Source organism: Podarcis tiliguerta (genome assembly GCF_965153285.1).
Source record: "Podarcis tiliguerta genome assembly, chromosome: 2".
Classification (NCBI taxonomy): domain Eukaryota; kingdom Metazoa; phylum Chordata; class Lepidosauria; order Squamata; family Lacertidae; genus Podarcis; species Podarcis tiliguerta.
In genome coordinates, this window is record NC_139535.1 from 101,245,271 (window position 1) to 101,261,435 (window position 16,165).

The window sequence follows — 16,165 nt, forward strand, 5'->3', positions numbered from 1 at the left end:
GGTTTCCCTTTTATTTTGTATCTGCGTGCATGTGCGGTTTGCATACGTGCATTCAGGACATGCCACAGCCCTATGCAGAACACAATGCAGAGAGTAGATTATGTTCTAGAGTGCATCAAGGCTTACTTCCGACAATGTAAATTATACAGATTACTAAATTTATTCTTTCTTTTAATCTATATATATCTATTTGTTTCTGTGTACATTTTTGGTTTGTCATTTGGTTCTCTTTCTGCATTGCCACAATTACCAGATCCCTACCTTGCTTCTTCAAGACTGTGTGAGGTTAAATAATTATTTACCAGTTTGCTGCTGATCAAGGAAAGCATCTTTGTTTTCTTGAATACACAAGGTTCTGCCATCACAACTGGGATACATGATCCCTTTGGAACAGCAATTTCCAGGAAGCCTGCGATATCAAAAGTCTGATGGTATCTTCTTGTCCATACAGTTTTTTATGCAGGACAGAGAACCTGGAGACCATCCACACAGAGGTCTAACATTGGATAAGTATATACTGGATGGAGAATCAGGATTCATTAGTCAGTCATGGAAACATAGTGGGCTTGTGTCTAGTGGAAATTGGGACTCAATCAAGTATAGAGAGCAAAGGATATGTGTTTGGATGCTGACTCAAAAGGTGAGAGTGACAAGAGAGGCCACAACAAAACAATTTCTCGTTAGAGAGCGATCTCATTATCTATCTGTGCTGGATGCTGGGTATTTGCTGCTGCTGAGATGGAAATGGTTACCGTAACTCTTGATTATTTAGGCATATTGCTTAACAAGACAAATCTTCTTGCTAATCAACAATTACTTAAGCACCTAGATACTAGAAGGATCAGAGCATCCTAACCCTTTTACTGTGTAGGCAGCAGCACAGAACTGGCATAAAAAATAATTTGGTTGGCGTTTATTAGAAGCTGAACCTGCTTCAGCTCAAGTTATATTCCCAAAAGTTAGGACAGTTAGTGAAACTGCTAGAACTAAGTCAAAGGCAACATTGTGTGTTGGGGGTAGGCACTCAGTGGTTCTTAGGTAGGCTTGATGTATTTCTGAGCTTACGGCAACAAGATTCATGACATGAAATCTGACATTAAAGTCACATAGAGACTGTAGCTTGAAGAAGGTTAGAAGCAATGGGCAAAATCCTTCCTGAAATATTTTTACGATTTCTAGGCACTATGTCATGCATTGCCCTGCATCTCACTACAATATGGCAAGCAGTGGCATTTCCAGACCACAGTATTATTTTATTACACTGAAGGGCTCAGGTCTGTGTGAGGAGACTTATCAAGACCAGTGGGCCAGTTGGCACAATCCAATTGGATGTGGCTCATAGACTTCAGTTATCAACCACTTTCTTACTGGGGCTTAGACCAATTAGGTTTATTTTCCTGCGTTACCAAATAAGTGCCTGTGTTAACAACTCTACAAACATAATCTTTTTCTGCTTCACTGAAAATAACTATAGTGTCAAAGAATACAGTAAGGATTTTGATGTTCTAACTGTCCTCTTGAACTCTTTGGGAGTGATAGAGAAACTTGATTATGTAAGAGGAGCTGTGATTGGACAAGGGAGGTGTTCACGGTGAGTTTTGGCAATTCTTTTTCTAGAAAAATAACATTGGATGAAAGCATTGTGGTTGTGAGGCTCCCAGAAGAGCCACCCACTGCCGGCTCTCAAATTGGATGATTTGACCCCACAATATATAGAGATTTATTTACAAAGCCTGAGCACTATTTGGCGAGTTATTTGCATAAATGGCACATACTGGCTATCCAGAAAGTGGTTGTTTTTAGAAGTGAGAGATCTAAAATGGTGGGTCAAGCCTCTACATTGGACTTGGTTGCTATGTCAGGCTGCCTCCAGAACACTGCTGAGGTGGTTAAGGGAATCAGAACACTGAAAGCCATTAAATTCTCAGAAGGGGTGATTCACAACGAACCGCTGGACTTGAAATCAACTCGAGAGATTGAATGGCTGAAAAAGAAAATCTGGCCTCTGAACAAGAGACAAAATGGCCACCAGATTAAAAAAAAAACACAACTGCTCTAGGAGCCTCATAAGGAAGACATGCAAAGGTTTAGAAGAAAGGTATTTGGAATAGAGGAACATCTATGCAGTCATGTAAAGACGATGGCCATCAGTGCTTGCAACATGATAGTGGGCTCTGAAAGTAAGTTTAAAGTTAACAGATCCAGGATTCTCAGAGGAGATGTGAGAGGTGGGCACAGTATTGCTACCATATTACTGATCCATATCATTGTATCAGGATGAGTATCTCTACGTAGGGAATACTTAACGTTGGAACCGGAACTCACAGCTGCCTGTATGTGGAATTTTCTATGCTTCCACATCAGCAGAAAATCTCTCCCCCCCCCCAAAGAATACATTTACAGGGTGAGAATGTACAGCAGGATGCACTGTAGCATGAATGTGCACATGTTTTGGAACTATGACACCACTGTTTCTACCAAAGGAAGAATTCTGTAAAAATCCATGACTCAAAATGTTCACTCGAGCTGATGCCAACTGGGAGGGGAGGCAGCGTATGGTCTGGAGTGTGTGAAGGCTGAGCGGAAGGAAGGGGTGTTGGATGGGAGGGTGTGGGGGGCACAAGTGTGAGGAATCGCAGTAGGGAGAAGGACTTCCCTCCTGGCCAATTCTACAGCTCATTGAGAAATTTCCTTCTCCAGCATTAATAGACTTGGATGGCTTTGAAATTTTACTGCCCATAAAATCGGCGACACGCTGGGGCTTTTTTCTGTGTTAAACGTTTGCTGCTGCTCCCCACAACCATCTCTTTCCCTTTAACAACTTGCTCCCTCCAACGCGCACCCCCCCCCCCCGCAAAAATAAAGCCAGCGTGCACACACCACCCAGATTGAAATTGACAAGGGTAGTCCAATCTGATTTTAATTGGCCATCTGGAATAATTCCCCTTGCTTGTAGGCTTACTGGATTGGCTGGAGCCAATCCATTGGACCCACAGATTCCATCTCCTAGAATCTTTATCATTCGTCCTCACTCCCTTTTTCCTTGATGGCAGTTATGATTTTTGCTCCTGACACTCTTTCATGGAGCAATTGTGTGTGTGAGTATTTTTATGGTTCCTGAACAGAAGGAAGGGAAGGTTTTATAGGCAGTGGGGCCATAAACCTTTCTGGTTCCCCTCTCCTCACTCCTTCTGTCCTGTCCTCCCCCCTTTTTTAATCTAAAGCTTACATTTCCCCCACCCATAGACAAGAAACTAGGGAAGGATAATTGGGTTCTAAACCATTTATTGGCTACCCATGACCCCTGATGACCTTTCGTTTGGGCATTGGTGGTGGGGAGGGGAAGTTAATGAAGTACCTTGAAGGGAGACTGGGGGTGTGTGACAGTGTGAAATCCACCAAACGCTACTCCCCCCCCCCCCCTTAGTACTGCATTCTGACAGCTTGGAGTAAGTCTAACACAACAGTGACTTCAAATCTACTTGCAGGCATCACTACTTTCTGAGTACAGGGATCATTTTCAAAGTGGCAGTTTTGCTGGAAAATGTAAAGTTGGGATTTTGTAGCAAGAAAGCCAGGGACATAACCTGGTATAACAGGGGACTGGGGACTGTAAGGGATGGGCTGAATTGTGACTCCAGACATTTATAAGAAGTTGCTGAATAAGGGAAATATGTCAAAATCAGACCAAAACTGCTGTACTGATATTTTAGGATGGTAAATAAGATACCCACATTAGTTACAGGCTGTTTACAAGATAATATAAAAAATTGTATTTCAGTGCTAAGAATGCCTAATAGCATTTTGAGTGTGTGCAAATATGTACCAAATTATTCCAGGTTAGTGGTGCAGCAGCATATAATGTTTTGAATTGGATTTACATGGAGTTCCTGCCCAGGTTGCACTGAAATCAATGGAGTTGTAAAGTACCATTACCTAATTTCCCCCCAGAATGGATGTAACTATATTGTGGTTTCATTATTACTGCTAGTGTAATTCTAAGGGTGGTCTTAAATATCAATATTTAAGGTAGTTATTCCCTTTTCACTAATGAAACACAGGAGATCAGAGAGCTGTGGAAATGCTCTCGAATGCAGCACCACTAGTAACAGTTAATTAGGAATTACAATAGCCTTCACCGGTAACTGGAAGAATTAGAACAGGCTTCCTCATCCTCGGCCTTCCAGATGTTTTTGGCCTACAACTCCCATGATCCCTAGCTAGCAGGACCAGTGGTCAGGGATGATGGGAATTGTAGTCTCAAAACATCTGGGGGGCCGAGGTTGAGGAAGCCTGCATTAGAAGAATTGGCAGCAGTTGATACCACTAGAATACTAGCAGTACAGTGGTACCTCGGGTTACAGACGCTTCAGGTTACAGACTCTGCTAACCCAGAAATAGTACCTCGGATTAAGAACTTTACCTCAGGATGAGAACGGAAATCGCGCGCTGGCAGCAGCGGGAGGCCCAATTAGCTAAAGAGATACCTCAGGTTAAGAACAGACCTCCGGAATGAATGAAGTTCTTAACCTGAGGTACAACTATATTACAATGACTCCACAACAGTTGCATATATTAAGCTGATTAGTGCAGTCCAGATCACTCAGTTACTCTAGTCTAGTGTATGGTAGACTATATCAGTGACTATCCATTAAGAAATGACTGTATAGGATTTTACAAGTATGTGTGTCATGTCAGCAAGGTGACTATGGCTTCCTAGTGTGTTGCTGTAGCAGCAAGTACTACCTCATCCTTGGATGACCACCTGGGCAGCAGTGGGTAGGGCTTGATTACCTGTTAATTTGAGTAATTGACAGAGTAGGGCCCCCGAACTCTTTCTGTGGTGAAAATTCATGGATGTTTTCCATGACGGAACCTGAAGTATGCCCATTCTTCCGTCTCAAAGCATAGTAATTGATCATCCGTCAGAAAAAAAGAGAGTGGTGGTAATGTTCCCATCTATAGAGAAATTAATAATATGGGAATTAATAATATGGGAATTTTTAGTGTGAAAAGCAGGACATTGTAGAATAATTCAGAAGCAGGACAGGACGGATCAGGAAGTGAGAGGCTTTGTGTGTTTTGAATGCTCTCAAAGGTGAACACATGGTTCATTAAGGGTTAAAGATACGTGAAGCCTCATAATATGTTTTAAAAGAGACACCCTGTATTCTTAACCTGATTCTGGAGGCAATGAATGTACCAGGATATATATATATATATATATATATATATATATATATATATATATATGAAAACCCAATAACCCTGCCATTTAGATATGTGGCGCTGGGACTTAAATATTCTAAATATTGATTTAACTCAGTGCAGCAGGACCAGTGCTTTAAAATTATGCTGGGTACCTAAGAACTGGACAAAGAATACATTTTCATAGCATACATAGAACTAAGAGATTCCAATAAATTCTTAGAACTGCGTTTCCTATTCAGATACTTAGAACAATGCTACAGAGAGAGAGAAGGTGATTAGCGGGAATGATTAGCAATAGAACCTAAAGTAAGCTGGAAGGATATGTTAAGTTCTATCTATTTAGCTACCAAGGAAAGTTTAAATATATAAGGAGGAGGAAAAATAGAAACCAACCACTGAATCAAAATGAACTCCACTTAAAAACAACAGAAGGAACCAGCCAGTGGAACAGAATGCCTGTAGAGGAGGCAATTTCTTCATTGGAAATAAGGACCATTGCTAGGGTTCGTAGAATTCAGAGTGTGCATGTTAGGATGATTAGACTTGAAGATCTCTGTGGAAATTATTGTACAGTGGTACCTCGGGTTACATACGCTTCAGGTTACAGACTCTGCTAACCCAGAAATAGTGCTTCAGGTTAAGAACTTTACTTCAGGATGAGAACAGAAATTGTGCAGCAGGAGGCCCCATTAGCTAAAGTGGTGCTTCAGGTTAAGAACAGTTTCAGATTAAGTACGGACCTCCAGAACAAATTAATACTTAATCCGAGGTACCACTGTATATTCAATCTCGCCTCATTTGTGCAGCAGCAGAAACAAGATGTGGGGCTCTATAGTGATCCTGTTTGCCTCTTGTAGCCCATCTCTGATTGGTAGAGACCATATATATGACCAGGATGCTGAAAATTATAATATTCTCCAGTGTTTCCACTCACAGAGCAGCCAGACTCTATAGAAGTGCTCCCTGCTCTGGTACTGAAACTTTAAAACAAAGAACAGATTATAATACTTAAAATAATAAATTTAATAATACAAGCTTCAAATTGCCTGTGAATAGTAGGAATGGATAAATGAAACCTTATAAAAAAGTTTTTGTCCATGGAAGCATGGTGTTCAATGGTTTCCATTGCTCTGGCTGTGGCATGTGTATTTTGGGAAAGAGTGAAGAAGAGGTTGGAAAAGAAATGTGTATATCGTAAGAGCAGTAGCTAGTCATGTTCAGCAACAAAGCTCTAAATGGGGGCCCAGGATACATAGAGGACACAGGAAGTGTTAAGAAGTCTCTTCTTTTCCACATCCCAATTGATTACGGCGGGAGGCACGACTGGTAGGGATGCAGAAGAGGCCCTTTTGTGGTTACATCCAGATTAGGGAATTTTGTCTTGGAAGGTTCATTTGGGCCCCTTTTTCTCGGCTTTTTGCCACCTAGTTAAGATGTTTTTATTCTGGCACGCATTTGATTTGGTGAGTTAATGATTCTTAATAGGCTGATATTTTGTCTTAAATTGTTTTCCTTTGCAGTGCCTGTCTTATCCACCTCTTTAATCTGTTGGATCAGAGGTTTTATAAATTAATTTTCATAGCTGTTATCAACTTCAATGTTAACAACTCTGAATACTGTATTACAATGGAAGGATGGGGTCTAAATTTACCGAAATAAAACAACAAACAGGTGCTTCTCATCTAATAAGTAGCTGCAAGAGACATAAACATTTTCTTCTCATTTTCTGTCTGTAAAGCAGTCAGTGTCTGAGTGCTTGCAGGATCAGGTCACAACATTTAAACAGACTGCAGGTCTCTGAAAAAGGAGTGGATGGGGTGGAGACCACATTCCAAATGAGAGACAATTCTACAGTCCCACTTGGAGTGAGTTGAGTAAGAAAGTTTTCATAAATGACTAAAAATAGGTGAAGGTTATTATGAACTTGGATGTAATGAAGGCATGGAGAAAAGTGAAAAGAAGCAGCGCAACCAGTTCTGACTGTTTACCCATAGTGGAAAGTAGCACTGCCCTATTGCATAATCTTTCCCCTCTCTTCCCTATTGGCAGGTGGGGAATGGCTACTGTCAGGGCACAGAACCATGGACAGCGCCCTGGTAAATTTTGGGTGGGGCACATTAATTGCCAATGAGAAGACAGAAAAGATGAACCACTGGAACAGAGAGTGGCTTTATGTTAGCTATTGACTTACGCTCACAGACAAGTTTGACTTAACTGGAGGCTTCCACAGAACAAACAGAATTTCACATCCAACTTGGGGGACCTGGACATAATAAGCCAGCATGCCTTTGCTTTGAAGGCTAGATGGTGTGCTTTCCCAGCCCCAATCTCATAATTGCCCTTTCCACCTTCGTCTGCGCAACGTCTGCGATTGTGCGGAGGGCTTTGCATAGCTAGGCCGAAAACCCTGAGAGGAGGGGGAGAGGTTTTCTGTCACTTTAAGAACTGGCAGAGACTGGGGTAGAGAGAGGAGTTCCCAAGGGAGCACAGCATTAATTTGGGACTTGTGCACAGCAAATTGCCTTGGGCATTTGTTAGCAGAAGCCTTTGCTCCTGGTTGGCTGCGCAGGGTGAGGCAGCCACTCCGTGTCATGACCTTGGCGTGTTAGCAGGGCCTGCAGTTCATGGCACATGCAGCTGGGGGTGATTAAACGGAGCGGGGTGCACCAGGCAGGGGCAAAGGGGCACTCCTAGCTCAATGTAACCCAGATGTCTGTGAACAGAGAGGAGTGGGAGGGGGTTGGCCACTGGGAACTGCTGGCTGGAGCTGGGAAGAGGGGGAAGTGCCTCCTCCTCGCACCCCTTAGCCTATGTGAATGGCAAAACGACTCTCTCCCAATCCCCAGTTTGCCTGTTTAGATGGCGATCATCCTCTATTATTCTTTCTAGCCATTCTTTCTGAGTGGAGGGTAGGCGAGATCTTTGCTATGTGTATTCCCCACTCCACCCCTGAGCTTCGCTGCTTGACTTGCGACATACGTATTGGTTTGCTTGTTGTAGGAATTCAACAGAAGTGTCAATTCAATTCTTTATGTAGTGAGGGAATTATCCTATCTGAGGCACTGACTTCTGCAGGAGTGGCCTGTGTATTGCACTAACCCTATATAGCATGGGTAGGCAAACTAAGGCACGGGGGGCCGGATCCGGCCCAATCGCCTTCTAAATCCAGCCCGCAGTTAGTATGGAAATCAGTGTGTTTTTACATGAGTAGAATGTGTCCTTTTATTTAAAATGCATCTCGGGGTGATTTGTGGGGCATAGGAATTTGTTCATTCCCCCCCCCCAATATATAATCTGGCCCCCCACAAGGTCTGAGGGACAGTGGACTGGCCCCCTGCTGAAAAAGTTTGCTATATAGGGTATTACAGATGCATGTACGCCAGTGTATAACATCTATGTATATCTTACTACTCTTGTAAAGCTCAGGGCAGCTTATATGATAACAGATGACATTGTACCTGCCCAGACAGAGTATGTATATTCTCTTTCCCCAAGAGCAAGTTTGGTCCTCCACACTTTTCCAAGCAGTAGAGTGTTCTGGCACTGCTTCAAAGCAGGTAAGGTGGCTCTCCAGGTCTCTTTCTTTGGTGTTTGGAACGTGCCTCAGGCTTGGTTTGTTTTGCCTGACTGAAGTGTATCACTGAACTCTAATAATGCCTCTTGTTTGCCTAGACCAGGGTTTCCCAAAGTTGGGTCTCCAGTTGTTTTTGGACTACAACTCCCATCATCCCTAGCTAGCAGGACCAGGGAATGATGGGAATTGTAGTCCAAAAACAGCTGGAGACCCAACTTTGGGAAACCCTGGTCTAGATAGAAGGAAGTGAGGGGGATGTGAGTGTATGCATAAATTAGTTTACTCTACAAAGGCATTATTTTCTTTGTTGCTCCACCTACTGTTTTCACTGGCCTCATCTGCCCCTGGTATGTGACCCTTGGGCTGAAAACGTTTTCCAACCCCTACTTTAAAGCACCATCATTTCTCCTAAAAGACAAATGTGATTCCCTTAAAAGTTCCTTCTTCTCAGACTTGTAATCTGCCTATGCTCAAATCTGCTAAACTATTGTTCCAGTTCATTCCCAAATAAGTAGGGTGTGCTTAGTAGAAGCACCAGCCACCATCGCTCAAGCACTGAGTGAAGCCATCACTATCAACTGAAGAAGCATGTTTAACGTTTAGCTAAAGCATAGAGAAACGATCGCTTCCTATTTTGTATAGCTGTTTTGTAAGGAACCATTCAGCTATATTCATAAATAAGCTTTTTAAAGGTGAAAGATTCCTCTCTCACAGTAAATTCCATCTTCTGCCTATTATTTGAGCTACCCTTCTCTGATTTGACTGTGTGCTACCTCTTATTCTGTTGCCTGTTCTCTTGAATGTTTGTGTGTATTTGTGCTGCTCCCCCAAATACACACATGTTGAACTGGGTAAGGGAAATGCTATCTGCTGTCAATACTGTACCTGGCCTGTTCATTCATCATGTACAGGAACATCTATTGCATGTGCTGCTTTTGGGGAGGTCTCTGCATCTCACCAGTTCACTTTTTATCTATTCATATTGAAGTTTGGGTGAGTGATTTGTCTCTATCCTAGCTTAATCTGCAATGACGCGTGCTTAGAAATAAACCTGGTTAACTTTCAAAAAGTGCTGCCAGATTGGCACTTTCCTTCTCCACTTACTCTAGAATAAACGGAAGCTTTCCCTACTACAGCAGGCAGGAGATGTGGGCAAAGGAGACTGGCAGAGCAACTCTCCTGTTGCACTCAAACTTTTAAAGACAGGATCTGGCAACCCTATGTTTGCTGATAAACCTGGTTCTTCTCAAATGTCCAATTCTGTCTCAGAGGTAGGCGGTTGAAAGGAAAGCCGAATGTGCTTTGTGATAAAACTACCTAGGACTATGGACGAAAGGACGGGCGGAAAGTTTAAGTTTAACAGGAGCAATCACAACATGTCATTGCAAGGGGGAAAGGAGTGTGGGTTGCAGTGGACTGGATGAGTGACTAGATTAGAACAGACAAACTAAAGAGGAGAGGAAACTCTTGACTATCAACGGAATGGACTATAGGCCATAGACGACAACAGCTAAACCATCTGATAACCATTATATAAACGTTGACGTTCTGAAAATAGGGATGTGCCAAAATGGGAAAGGACATGCCAGTGCTGAAGACTTAAGAGTGTTCAAAGGGAGGAAACTGTAAAAGTACCTTCAGAGCTGACTGTGCTGAAGGCATCCGCATAACACCATAGCATAATGAAAGCAATCTCCAAATCACAAAAGGCAATGAAATAACACTGTCAATATAGCAAAGCTTCTCATGGATCAATCACTAATAATAGATTCAGAAACAGCAAGGAAAAATACAAATTTATATTCCACAAATAGCAAGGTGCTCCAAGAATCTGTGCTGGGACCAAAGTTTGTTAAAGAAATCCAGGATTATTTGATTACTGGAGGGTAGAAGTGATCAGTATCGGGACTGAAATAATACCCTGCTGTCTTATAAGCCTTGTTTAAGCATTCAGATGTGGCATTCATTAGAGACATGGGGTGGTATTCAACTAAGTGCTAGTGCAATTGAGACCCGACCCCCCCCCCCCACTCCATCCCCAAATCTGCTCCAGAAGGTTGGGGAAACACTTAGAACAGATTTAGGTGGCACATAGGGGGAGGAAAGGAGAACATTCTGTTACACGAAAAATCCTTTTATTGGTGAACCTAGTGACTCAGGACTGTATTGACTACATCCTATGATATGGGACCAGTTGTCCTTTTTTTGTATGACTTGTTTAGGACAAGCAACAAAGTATTACTATGGATAGACATGGACCGATAATGTGTATAGATCTGGATGAATTTTCTGAGTGTTGGGTTAAGTAACACGTGAGTCTTATGCTAGAGTTAGACCTCATTTTAGAGGCCACATAATTGTGGCCCATTGGACACACAATTTCTCTGCCTTCATCCCAAGGATAAGAAGCACCATTCACTGGGTCAGATCAGTTGTGCATCCAAGTTAACATTTTTGTCTTCCGTCAGTGACTCACCAGATTCATGGAAAAGCTTATTAGCAGGCAGCAGTAGTGAAATTCACCCCAGCAGCTAGCCGCTAGAGAGACACTATGGCTAACATGGGTCCTGAAATTCTTGCTAGCGTGGCTAGCAGTCACTACTGGGCCCATTTATATTATCTAGTTCTTATATAATTCCATCTATAGACATACACACAAGTCAAAGACAGGCTGTCTTCTTTCCAGTCTCTTGCCCTGTTACACATTGCGTTACTGAAGCGGACAGAGGACTGGGTATATAGACGCACACTATTATGACTGCTGTCCTTGGCTCAGCACTGAAATAGTTCTGATAGTCTGGAATAGGAACCATCTCTTTTTACTGGAGCCCATACACAGTCTCTATTTTGAAAGAATCTAACAATTCATACACTACTCATTTTATGTTTGAAGGATGAAAATATTGAAGAAGCAGGTTATCTAACATCAATTAAACACTCCCTCAACATCAGACTACCAATTTACCCATCGAGGAAAATGAAGGAATAAAAAGGGACGTGTTGCAGTGGTGCCTAAGCTTCAGTAGGAGAAAGGCGGTTTCTAAATGACAATCTGGTTTCTCATTCTTCCAGCTGAGCTTGGAGTTAACCAAAACACTATAGTGTGCTAAAATGGGTACAATGAAATCAGAAGAAAGGTTGGGACTAAAAAACAACCCACACTCACACAAAAAAGGTACAGGAATCAGACTGTGTTCAAATAAGTAAAGGTAAAGATAAAGGTACCCCTGACCATAAGCTCCTGTCGTGACCGACTCTGGGGTTGCAGCACTCATCTCACTTTATTGGTTGAGGGAGCCAGCGTACAGCTTCCGGGTCATGTGGCCAGCATGACTAAGCCGCTTCTGGCGAACCAAAGCAGCACATGGAAACACCTTTACCTTCCCAACGGAGCGGTACCTATTTATCTACTTGCACTTTGATGTGCTTTTGAACTGCTAGGTTGGCAAGAGCAGGGACAGAGCAATGGGAGCTCACCCCATCGCAGGGATTCAAACCGCCAACCTTCTGATCGGCAAGCCCTAGGCTCTGTGGTTGAACCCACTTAACTCCTTAGCATCGTTAACTATGCTAAGGATTATGTGATAGTCCTGATAGCTGCCCTGTGTATTCTTTTGCAGGATACTGTAGAATGCAGAACCCAAAAGGCTGCAGCATCTCTAGTGAAATGAAACACGATCCCTTTAGAAGGCAAAATACACAAAACCTTGTATATTTCTTGGATTCAAGGTTTACTCTACTTTGCATCGGAAGCTAGATAAGCTTTTAAACTATTGGTCATTCATGTAAGTCAGTCAGTCAGTTAGTGTAAACAAATGTAAGGTGATGCATATTAGCACAAGAAATCTTAATTTCAAATATGCCCTCATGGGGGTCTTAGCTGACCAGGAGAGAGACCTTGGGGTCATAGCAGATGTCTCTTGCTGTGCTGTGACACTGCACCTGTTTGGTGAGGAGAGGAGAGGGACTGGGAGCTGGTCACCCCTCTCCATTGTGCCTATGACTGCCACGGTGAGTGAGCCACTAAAGGAAGGCAGGCAAATGCAGTGACGCAGAGAGGTTCCGCTGGCTAGCAGCAGTACTGAGGCTAAAAGGTGAGGGGAATCCTGCAAGGCAGCCCCCATGCCTGAGCCGTATTAGCCCTGAGGGGCCTGACTCAGAAAGGAGTGCAAATTCTGGCCAGTTGGGCCAAAGCCCTAAGCAGTTAGTTTGAAATGGTTGTTTTATATTTTATTATTTGCTTGTATAAGCTGCTTTGTGAGGGCTGGCCCTTAACAGGTGACCTATATCATCCGAGGCCCTTCTTGCTGTGCGCCACCCACAGGAGGGTGACAACACGAGAACGGGCCATCTCTGTAGTGGCTCCCCATTTGTGGAATGCTCTCCCCAGGGAGGTTCGCCAGGCGCCTTCATTATATATTTTTAGGTGCCAGGCAAAAACGTTCCTCTTTAACCAAACCTTTGGCCGATTAATATTCTATAGGCTTTTAAATGTGTATGTGGGAGAGAGGGGGTTATTGTTTGCTGTTTTGTTTTACTTATTTACTTGTTTTTATCATGTTATTCTGTAAAATGCCTTGAGATCTTATAACGAAGGGAGCTGTAGAAATCTAAATAATAATAATAATAATAATAATAATAATAAGAAGAAGAAGAAGAAGAAGAAGAAGAAGAAGAAGAAGAAGCCGCCATATCAGTCATGGGCTGAGTGAGTGGTGGGCTGACTATTGAAGGATTTCAATTTTGTGATAAGGAATTGTTTGATCAGGGCAAGCATTTCAGTTTGCCAGAGAACAATCTCCTCTCCTTGCTGTTTTAGGGGTGCTCCTGACTCTGCAAGCCATTTTTAGGAGGGGGGGCGGCATGGGAAAGAAAGCCCCATTGTGCAAATGGAAGTCCTTACATAGGACTTCTGCTGACGGGGTTCATCAGTTGAATGCCACCCTATGAAAACAGTAAAGAGGTAGAAGAAAAATCTGGTTCCAAAATGAAGCCTTAGACTTAGGAGTGGACATTTATTTAAAAAGTACTGAAGGGTTGTAGCTCTGTCGTATTGCACATGCTATGCGTGCAAAAGATCCCAGGTTCAATCCCTGTGAAATACTGTTGACAATACTGAGTGAGATGGACCAACAATCTGACTTGGTATAAATTAGCTTTCTATGGTCATGTGAATTTTTATTTTTTTAAAACCCCCACAAACATTCTGGCACATCACACCTGTAGCTGGTAGTGGCTACAAAGAGTTGTTTTAAACTAACTTTTATTCAGAGCAGACTCATTCAAGTTAATGGCCATGAATAACTTAGCTCCACTAATTTCAGTGGGCCTACTCTGAGTAAAGGTTAGTTGAAGTCAGCCTTAAGAAAGGAATGCTGAAGGGAGAAAGGGCAAGAGGTTTACGATGTTGGAACAGTGCTGGATGCTAACTGGTGGATCAACTTAGCCTTGAGAAAAATGGTGGTGCCAAATCAGGCTTTAGTATGGCTTGCTTCTAATGCAGTTATATAATTTTTTATCACTGGTCTTAATTTTTTGAGGGATGCTCTTTGACTTCTTTCCTTTTTTGCACCTTTTCTTGTCTGCTTGCATTTATTTTGACAAAGACTGTGTTCCTCTTTGTTCTCATTTGGATGTGATTTCCATTTTCTGAAGGAAGACTTTGATAACTTCTTTGATAACTTTCTTTGGTTCTTCTCATTAACCATGTTCACACCCTCTTGGATTTGGTTTCCTGTGTGCACATTTTATTCTTGGTATTAATATTTTAATTCTTGGTATTAATGTTGTATTGGAAAGGGTTCAATTGTAAAGAGTTGTTTGTAACCCCCCCCCTTAAAATAAGTTTTGAAGGGCTGGGGGAATCCTCAGTAATGATGTGGGAATGGCTGCAAAGGAGAAGTCACTAGAAAAAGTAGTTTCTGTCCATTGGAAGGCTATACGCTGCATAACCTTTTTTACATAAGGTAGTGCCATTTTAGATGCACCCAGTTGATACGTAATTGCCAATGTGTGGGTCCTTTTGGACCCAGAAGAGGGTGGAAGGGGGGCGTAATGGGGCATACTTTTGTGTGCTCTGCAGACAGAACCCCTCCATGAAATGGTTGCTGCCTCTATCGTGACCCTTCTCACCCAAGCCCTTTTGACACTACCACCCCCTGATTTAAGTGTCCCATTTTCATGGCTGCCAATTTTCCAACTGAGAATCAGTGTACAGTGGTACCTCAGGTTAAGTACTTAATTCGTTCTGGAGGCCCATTCTTAACCTGAAACTGTTCTTAACCTGAAGCACCACTTTAGCTAATGGGGTCTCCCGCTGCTGCCATGCCGCCGGAGCACGATTTCTGTTCTCATCCTGAAGCAAAGTTCTTAACCTGAAGAACTATTTCTGGGTTAGCAGAGTCTGTAACCTGAAGCGTATGTAACCTGAAGTGTATGTAACCCGAGGTACCACTGTACCTCTTTATTCTTCCCTTATTTGTTAGGATATGCAAGAAGGGGGTCTCTTAATTGCTTTTATTTTTTAGCTTCAGATCTATAGAGAGTTGTATCTTGAAAAATGACTGCCTGACTGGAGAGTTTAATATTCACTGTACTTGAGGCTGATTTACACAACCAATTGAGGGCATCTTATTTGTGTACAAGACCACCTCCACTGACAGGCACTGTGTTCAATCAACAAGAAAGTATTTTCATACGCACATGTGATAAACAGCTGTGTGAATGGCTCCTTAGGCAGAACCCCCTGACTGGGAAATGGGTTGTGAAGAAATTCTGCTCACTGCTTCTCTCTCTGTCTTTCTCTGCCAGCGGACCCTGTGGTACAGATTGAAGGCAACCCACACTGCTGTTTCTTCAACTTCAGCCCCAAGATCATGTTCACCAAGGTAGTAAAGGCACAGCTGTGGGTGTACCTGCGGCCTGTTCAGCATACCTCCACGGTCTACCTACAGATCCTGCGTCTCAAACCAGTGACGGAGGATGGGAGCCGCCATATTCGTATCCGCTCACTCAAGATTGACCTGAATTCCCGCATTGGCCACTGGCAGAGCATTGACTTCAAGCATGTACTGCAGAACTGGTTCAAGCAGCCTCAGAACAACTGGGGTATCGAGATCAACGCTTTTGATCCCAATGGCAATGACCTGGCCGTCACCTCTCTTGGGCCTGGTGCTGAAGGCCTGGTGGGTAAATAGGAGCATCGCTTTTCTTCTCTCTCCATCCTAGTTTCTAACGTAGAGCTGGAGGCCAAAGAAATACCTTTCCCACAAAGCTCACTCAAGCTGCAGGTGTTTGCTGATGTCAGGAACTGAGAACATGCCTCAGTTCCCTGTTGCAGCATTACAGTAAGCTGTGCTGAAGTGAGTAAGTGGAAGATTA

The 16,165-nt window shown here is 42.9% G+C and overlaps 1 protein-coding gene across 2 annotated transcripts in view; it reads left to right on the forward strand.

Annotated features, from left to right (window-relative positions):
- Positions 1-16,165, forward strand: part of GDF11 (growth differentiation factor 11) — a 36,557-nt gene that overhangs the window by 8,295 nt on the left and 12,097 nt on the right. For both annotated transcript variants that reach the window (XR_014508066.1, XM_083427823.1), the window contains exon 2: positions 15,596-15,969. Coding sequence is in view for 1 of the 2 variants with exons in the window: in XM_083427823.1 (XP_083283949.1) it covers positions 15,596-15,969 (374 nt within the window). In the remaining variant the exon portion in view is untranslated. The remainder of the gene's footprint in view (positions 1-15,595; positions 15,970-16,165) is intronic.